Raw genomic sequence first — 8,829 nt, forward strand, 5'->3', positions numbered from 1 at the left:
TTTAAATAGAAACACAAAGTCCCTTTAATATCCACAGAATTCTTAGGGAGACAAAAAAAGATACAAAGCCGTGTGGGGCCCATTAAATACTGTGAATTAGACTTTCTAGCTGTACTTACACGGATACCCTATAGTTGGATTTACAGAGCACCCCAGCCCCTAGTCAGTCCTCATTTTTGGCTGGATATTTATATCCATTCGTATATAGTGGGATATATCTGGAGATGTTCAATACCATATTCCCATAAATCCCAGGAGATTCTCAATCTGTAGCCCCGCCCATGAGGTTCCCTAAAGAGAGTGAGTTTTTTGGTGCTTCTGAAGGCTGATCTTTACAGAGAAACAGTCGCCGCACTCTGTACATATGAAGGGCTTCTGCCCAGTGTGAATCCTCTGGTGGATCTGGAGGTTGCTCTTCTGAGCAAAGCTCTTGCCGCACTCCCTGCAGGGAAATGGTTTCTCCTTGGTGTGCACTCTAAAGTGAGTGTGGAGCGCCCCCTTGTCGGAGAAGCCTTTCCCACACTGGGAGCAGATAAATGGTTTCTCCCCGGAGTGGATGGCCTCGTGACGGTGTAGATTTTTCTTCTCATAGAAGCTCTTTCCGCATACAGAGCATGAGAAGGGTTTCTCCCCCGTGTGAATTCTCTGGTGACTGCGAAGGTTGCTTTTTTGGGAGAAATTTTTCCCACATTCCGGACACACAAAAGGTTTCTCTCCCGTGTGCACATTCTGGTGGATGCTTAGAGTGCTCTTCCGAGAGAACCGTTCCCCACACTCCGGACACATGAATGGTTTCTCCCCCGTGTGAATGGTCTGATGGTTATAAAGGTTACACTTTTCCGAGAAGCTCTTGCTGCACACTGGGCATATGAATGGTTTCTCTCCGGTGTGGATCTTGACATGACTGTGGAGTTTGCTCTTCTCAGGGAAGCTCTTCCCACACTCTGTACATACAAATGGTTTATCTCCTGTGTGGAATCTTATGTGATTGTTAAGGCTGTACTTTCTGGAGAAACCTTTCCCACATTCCGTACAGACAAATGGTTTGGCTCCTCGGTGAAAGTTCTGGTGGTTTTGGAGGTTGCTCTCTGGATAGTTCCCTTTGTCACATTCTGTACATGAGAATGGTTTTCCGTCACTATAGGCTAGCGGATGCAACTGGCAGTAACTCCCCGGAGGCCGGCTACCACTAATACCCATATTATTGGCAGAGACACAGGGGTGGGAGAGAAAGTCACCATGCTGAAAGAAGTATTTGCCACACTTATTACAGACAAAGAAAAAAGACTCCGGAGTTCCTGGGTCACTCTCACATCTAGTGTTTGGCTCACACTGATCTACGTGTAGTCCCAAATCTCCAAAAAAGCTATCGTTTTCCATGGATTTATCCACAGTACCAGAGGAATCACTGGATCCGGACACCGTGAGACTATAGTGACTCGCCCAATTCCTCTTCTCGAGTAGGCAGCCTTCCCGCTTACTCACTGAACATCCCTCACTTGCATCAAACGCTTCTTCCTCTACCTTTATCTGTAGTATTTTTGCATCACTTGTATCTTGATTATATTCAGAGTCCGACTCAAACTTCTCCACTTTCACGTCTCTAGGCAGAGAGTTCAGCCCATTTTCCGAGTCCCTCTCCTCTATCTTTACCTGAACTACTTCTTCTTCAGCCTCTGGGGAACCTGGTCCAGATGATGAACCCGTTTCACTCTCTACTGTGCTCTGGTGATATTTGTGGTTCAGTGGTTCATTTTTCAGTTTCTCTCTCAGCTTCCTTGTCTTGATCACCAATGAGGGTGGGTCCATGTTGGTGATAGGTGGTGTTCCTTGGTCTGGATCCATTATCCACAGTCACGGTGTATCTGGAAAGCCACTAGAGGTGCAGCCCTGTCAAGGGAGAAAGGGGAATATCTAGTAACTTGTCATAGTAGCTCACCATTACCTGCATGGAAGTTGGCAGTGCAAAAGAACAACTGGCTAGGGCTGCCTATGAGATATGCATAGAAGCAATAACAGTGAATGATATTTACAGCTACAAAAGCCTTTTATGCTTGGTCTTCCCATTTGGCATGTGGATCAAATCAACTATGTCTGATTTTAGCTGCCCCTGGGGCGATAGGAGATAATAAAAAATTTAATTTCTAGTTATATTATAGAATATGTTTAAGTTTCCCAAACTGCTTGAGACACTGCATGGTGAGACTCAGACTGAAGGACAGAATGGAGGAAATTATTATTAACTGCCCTAGTTCTTTCTGGAAGCCCTGCCATGTGTTAATAAAGTTATTTTCACTGCTAAATACCCCTGAGACATTGACAAAATGAGACAGGTGAGAGACAATGGGGGCCCTGGCCAAATGTTGAATCACAAAACGAGGCCTAAACAAGACCTGGTAGCTAATAAATATCATCAAATAGTAAACTTCCACAAATGGCACTTTTCTCCAACTATAAACCACGTGAAGTATTTTAGAGCCAGTGGAACATAAAGCTGGTGGTGATTCCAAAATCTATCCCACATACTAGGGACCCAAATCCAACCTACTTGACAGAAGGATCACAGCCATACACAATCAAGACAATATCTGTGTGTGTATATGTATATATATATATATATGTGTGTGTGTGTCACACGATCTGCCTGGGACATAAACCAATGCATCTGGCTTGAGATAAGGAGGAAGACGACTAGCAAGAAACAGAAGCTGGAGATAAGGCAGGAAGGGTCCCATGAGTGCACCAGAATCTCAGCATATGGTAATATGTTATGGGATAATAGAACCAATCAGAATAGGCCATCATGCAGGAATAACTAAGCCAGACACTTCTGTACAATCCTTTAAAGACCCCCAGCTGAAACACAAAGAAAACCATCAGCTGAGTCATGGCTGGTTATAAGATCCAGGAGTAGCTTGTAAGATACAACCTGCCGTTACACAAAGATTCCGAGTACAACAGTGAATACTAGAGATCTTGAGATAGTGAGTAGCAAACGGGGAGTAGTAAATGGTGGTGCAGCTTAATACATAGAGCCTTCACTTTATTAATCCTTCTGGGAGTGAGAAGCGCTGTGTCTGTGTAATAAAATTACCTGCACGGCGGGGTCGGCCGCCGCTCCACAGACGGGGACGCCTGCCGCGTGTCTCCTAGGCGCCATCTTTGTTATTAGGGCGCGCCTCTTAAAGGCGCAGGCGCGCTGGCATGTTTGCGCATGTTTTGGCGCGAATTTTGAATACTATTTAAGGCCCATTAAGTGTACTGTTCCTTGCCCGTGATAGAACTTGTTTCTTGTGGTTTCCTGAGCCTAGTGCATCTGATCTGAATCTTGTCTGTCTGATAACCTGTGTTTCACCCTGCCTGTATCCTGACTACTCTGAACTCTGTATCCTGACCCTCGCCTGCCTACGACAACTCTCCTGCTTAACCCCTTGATTGACAACCCGGTTTGACCCTTGCCTGCCTGACGATTCTGATATCGGCCTGCCTCGACCCAGCCTGTCTGACCATCCTTCTGCCTAATCCTTTTGTACCGTGACCTTCGGCCCAAAAGACTTTGCTAACAGCCGTGCCCCTTTGCCAGCCAGAACATCTCGCCTTGCACCCCTCGTAAAGTCCAGGTGGCACCCAAGTAAGCTGAGGGCTGCTCCCGAAGCCCAACGGTGGTCACACTACTGGTGAAGCCGAGCCGAGACCACCAAGCCACCCCACACTAATAAGTTACACTCAGTACCCAATTATTGTCAGGTTGGGTTCTGGAGGGAAGGAGTAGTTTCCACAGCTCAATGTATGCCAGGTCTCCTGACATTTTGTCAGGCTGCAGTCCAACCCTCTACAAAAGGGTCTCCCAACAAGTTTTACTGTGATTGGCTATTAAGTAGCCACTGACATCCTACAGGAGACTCTGTTTGGCAGTACACCTGGTTTTTATGCAACAAACTTGCCTCCAAGCATAGAATCCAAAAATAAACCCCTGCTGTGAGGCCACTGGGAGCAACATTAAAGGGGTTGTTGAGGAACATGTTGCTCATGAGCCACTGGTTGGGGATCAGTGTTCTACAAGATGTAGTAATATAAAAAAAAAAAAAATATCAGTTTGCTCTTTTGAGAAATGGATTTCAGTGCAGAATTCTGCTGGAGCAGCACTATTAATTGTAACTTTTTTTCCCATGACAGTATCCGTTTAAGTACACCCCTTCCCCTGTTCCACTTATTTAGCTGCCTTCCTTTTCTCCCCCCCCCCTATGACAAACCATACCCATACTTATTACTGCACCATTAATATAAGTTTTTATTATTATTTTTATTAAAATGTATTTATATAGCACCAACATATTGCATAGCGCTGTAAAGTAAATGTGATTATACAACTAAATCACATTAATTATATACTAAGAACAAATGGAGTTACATACATCACAATCAATACCGGTACAAAAGGTGAGGAAGGCCTTATGCAGAAAGAGCTTACACTCTAAAGGGAAGGGAGTAATATACAAGGTGTGGGAGTGGGCAAGATCTATTAAGTGGGTAAGAAATGTGGTACTGTATGCGGTGTTGTGTTTGGTAGTTAAGCAGAGTGAGGGGAGGCTTCTCGAAAGAAGTGCGTTTTAAGAGATTTCTTAAAGCAGAAAGGTTGGAAGAAAGTCGGACAGACCGTGGGAGAGAGTTCCAGAGGAGGGGTGCAGCCCTTGCAAAGTCTTGAATGTGAGCGTGTGAGGAGGTAATGAGAGAAGAGTTGAGTAGCAGATTAGTAGAGGAGCGTAGTAACATAGTAAGTAAGGTTGAAAAATGACACACGTCCATCAAGTTCAACCTTTTCGTTTTTTTTTTTAATCTGCCTAACTGCCAGTTGATCCAGAGGAAGGCAAAATGCCCTTTTGAAGCCTCTCCAATTTGCCTCAGAGGGGGAAAAATTCCTTCCTGACTCCAAAAACTTGTACTATGAGCTATCTTCCATATCCCTGTATTCCCTCACTTGCTAAACACCATCCAACCCCTTCTTATACCTATCTAATGTATCAGCCTGTACCCCTGATTCACTTCCCAGCTCTCCCTGTAACACCCCTTTCCCTCCTCTAATCTCATTGGCTCCCTCCTGCCTGCTGGGAGGAGTTACTGGTGAATAAAGCATCCGACCCTTCCTTATACCTATCTAATGTATCAGCCTGTACCCCTGATTCACTTCCCAGCTCTCCCTGTAACACCCCTTTCCCTCCTCTAATCTCATTGGCTCCCTCCTGCCTGCTGGGAGGAGCTACTGGTGAATAAAGCATCCGACCCTTCCTTGTACCTATCTAATGTATCAGCCTGTACCACTGATTCACTTCCCAGCTCTCCCTGTAACACCCCCCTCCTCTAATCTCATTGGCTCCCTCCTGTCTGCTGGGAGGAGCTACTGGTGAATAAAGCATCCGACCCTTCCTTGTACCTATCTAATGTATCAGCCTGTACCACTGATTCAGGGAGACAATTCCACATCTTCACAGCTCTCACTGTAACAAACCCCTTCCCAATATTTAGCTGGAACCTCTTTTCTTCTAATCGGAATGGGTGACCTCGTGTCAGCTGGAAAGATCTACTGGTAAATAAATCATTAGAGAGATTATTATATGATCCCCTTATATATTTATACATAGTTATCATATCACCCCTTAAGCGCCTCTTCTCCAGCGTGAACATCCCCAATTTGGCCAGTCTTTCCTCATAGCTAAGATTTTCCCTTTACCAGCTTAGTTGCCCTTCTCTGTACCCTCTCTAATACAATAATGTCCTGTTTGAGTGATGGAGACCAAAACTGTACGGCATATTCTAGATGGGGCCTTACCAGTGCTCTATACAGTGGGACCCCCTCCTCCCGTGACTCTCTGCCCCATTTAATACAACTCAAGACCTTATTTGCCCTTGATGCTGCTGACTGGCATTGCTTGCTACAGACAAGTTTATCATCTACAAGGCAGCGGTTGGGTGAGTATATAGAGATGAGTTCAGAGATGTAGGGTGGGGCAGAGTTATGAAGTGCTTTGAATGTCAGGGTCATTAATTTGAATTTAATTCTGAGAGGTAGTGGAAGCTAGTGCAGGGATTGACAGAATGGCGAGGCAGAGCGGTTGCTGAGGTGTATGAGCCTCGCAGCAGTGTTCATTATGGACTGGAGAGGTGACAGTCTCTGGAGGGGAAGGCCAATTAAAAGAGAGTTACAGTAGTCTAGACGTGATATGATGAGAGAGTGAATAAGAATTTGGGGTGATAAATGATTGTATTTTCGATATGTTCCTTAGGTGGAAGTGACATGATTTAATAAGTGACTGGATATGAGGAGTGAATGACAGGGCAGAATCTAGGATAACCCCAAGGCACCGGGCCCAGGGAGAGGGGGTGATAGTGGAATTGTTAACTATGATGGATACTTCTGGGATGTTACTGGTGTTAGTTGGAGGAAAGAGAACTAGGGATGCACCGAATCCACTATTTTGGATTCGGCCGAACCCCCGAATCCTTCGTGAAAGATTTGGCCGAATTCCGAACCGAATCCGAACCTGAATTTGCATATGCAAATTAGGGGTTGAAAGGGGAAAATATTTTTTACTTCCTTGTTTTGTGACAAAAAGTCACGCGATTTCCCTCCCCGCCCCTAATTTGCATATGCATTTGCATATGCAAATTAGGGTTCGGATTCGGTTCGGCCGGGCAGAAGGATTCGGCCGAATCCAAATCCTGTTGAAAAAGGCCGAATCCTGGCCGAATCCCGAACCGAATCCTGGATTCGGTGCATCCCTAAAGAGAACCATTTCAGTTTTAGAGAGGTTTAATTTAAGGTAGCGTTGCGACATCCAGGTAGAGATAGCGGACAGGCAGGAGGAGACGCGAGTTAGAGGAGTTCTGGGTTGAGATCAGGAGATGAGAGATAGATCTGAGTATCGTCAGCATAGAGGTGCTAGTGGAAACCATACGAATTGATTAATTTGCTGAGGGAGGAAGTATAGAGGGAGAATAATAATGGTCCCAGGACAGAGCCTTGAGGAACCCCAACAGAAAGAGGTAGGGGAGAAGATGATACTCCATTGTAGGAGACACTGAAGGAACGATTGGTGATGTAAGAAGAGAACCAGGACAGGGCTGTGTCATGAAGGCCAAGCGAATGGAGGGACTGGAGGAGGAGAGGGTGATCTACAGTGTCAAATGCATCTGAAAGTTACCCGTATACATAATCTACTTGGCATCTAAACAAAAGTAGGTGCCCCTTATCCAACAACAAGAAGGCAAACTGACCCAGGTGTATCCTACAGAGACTCCCCTACCTACAGCAGAAAGCACAAGGCATTTCCACACACACACACCTTCAAAGTGTTAAGTGTGTTGTGTAAATAGTAAGAATCAATTAAATCCATTTTAACTCCAAGTTGTGTGGAAGAGCCAGAGGGGGGTGAATACATATGCACGGTGTTGTGTATGTGGACGCTGAGACTAAAGGAGTGATGTGACAAACGTATAAAGGAGACTTATAAATATTACATGTCACTGACCTTACACTGAGCAGCCTGCTACACCCCCACCCACAGCTCACACAACATATTCTTATACAGCCCCCACCCCTCTTCCAACACCTGCTGCTTCCCACCCACATCTTATACCTGAGGTGCAGCTTCACTACACACAATACACACACACAATACACACACAATACACAGCTGTGTAACTGCCCAGTGCTCCCTGTCCCTATGGCCACAACACATTCTCTCTGTGTTTCTATGGGTAACAGCTGGTGGTACATGTGCAGAGCAATAATAATATCTCTTTCTAGCACATATTCCATATATTACAGTGACAGTGTATCCTCAGTATCCCTCACACACTCTGCAAGCATCTTACCTATGCACAGGGGCTGTCTATAGGGGGCATAAGGGGAGGAGTTTGTGAAAAAGGGGAGGGTCTACAAACAAGGGGAGGAGTCCCACAGATGAGGAGAGGGAGTAATGGCTGATACTAGAGGGACAAGTCACTCAGTGTATATACAGACCAGTATATAAGCTATGCACATGGGCTGTCTATAGGGGAGCATAAGGGGAGGAGTCTATGTACATGGGGAGGAGTCTATGTACAAGGGGAGGAGTCTATGGGGGTAAGACAGGCTGAGCAGACAGGAGATCTCACAGTTCAGTTGGTGGAGGCAGAAGACAGAAGGTTCCACAAGGGTGACTTAAAGGCAGGTGTAGCACAAATGACGAGCCTACCGGATATTCCTGAAGGGATTGGCGCCTTTAATCGATCGCATTCCGCTAAACACTACCCCGCACAGAACAATTACCTATAAAGAAGGCAAAGGTGCCGCCATATTCCCGGCTTTCCGCAGCAGCACGGGCTTCCGCTTCCGGCCTAGGGCGCGCGCAGCCGCTTACTGGGCAGATTCAAGAGCAGACTAGGCGGATCTCGTTGCTGGAAGGCAACTTTGTATCCAATGGTAGAGTAGAATAATAAAGGGTGTGGCTATTCAGCAGAGTGGGCGGGACAATAGGAGGAGCTGTGTATTTGCGGAGACCGATGTTGTGAGTTACCGCGGCTGCTCAATGTGTCAGCTGTTTGGCGGCAGAGATTTATGGGAGGGATCCGCTCATCATCTCTGTTCATTGTCCTGAAAGCGGGTGGAGGAGTAGCAATGGGATTGGATAGGATTGAATAGGGTGACTGTCTCTGCTCTCTGTGTGTCTCGCCATGTTCCCTCACAGCTGGGCCAATAAGCTCTGGTGCCAGGACAAGGGCTGTTGGGTCACGTGGGGCACAAGGCTGCACATTTAACTGGAATTCCACCCCTTCACTTTCCCAAAATGG

General features: G+C 46.0%; 1 protein-coding gene across 2 annotated transcripts; it reads right to left on the reverse strand.

Moving 5' to 3' along the window:
- Nucleotides 1-8,829, reverse strand: LOC108704264 (zinc finger protein OZF). Of its 2 annotated transcripts, none has more exons than XM_018240764.2 (2): nucleotides 8,235-8,829; nucleotides 1-1,890 (listed from the first exon to the last, which is right to left on the reverse strand). In XM_018240764.2, exon 2 carries the CDS (start codon nucleotides 1,843-1,845, stop codon nucleotides 292-294), a length of 1,554 nt encoding a protein of 517 aa, XP_018096253.1. In that variant the 5' UTR covers nucleotides 1,846-1,890; nucleotides 8,235-8,829; the 3' UTR covers nucleotides 1-291. The 2 variants fall into 2 exon arrangements, with proteins under 2 accessions (XP_018096253.1, XP_018096252.1); XM_018240763.2 differs by having other exon boundaries at nucleotides 8,309-8,828.

This window comes from Xenopus laevis, chromosome 9_10S (assembly GCF_017654675.1).
Source record: "Xenopus laevis strain J_2021 chromosome 9_10S, Xenopus_laevis_v10.1, whole genome shotgun sequence".
Classification (NCBI taxonomy): Eukaryota; Metazoa; Chordata; class Amphibia; order Anura; family Pipidae; genus Xenopus; species Xenopus laevis.

What these genes read in the sequence shown, in the direction of transcription:
- LOC108704264 (XM_018240764.2), bottom strand. Translation starts at nt 1,845, where the DNA reads ATGGATCCAGACCAAGGAACACCACCTATCACCAACATGGACCCACCC.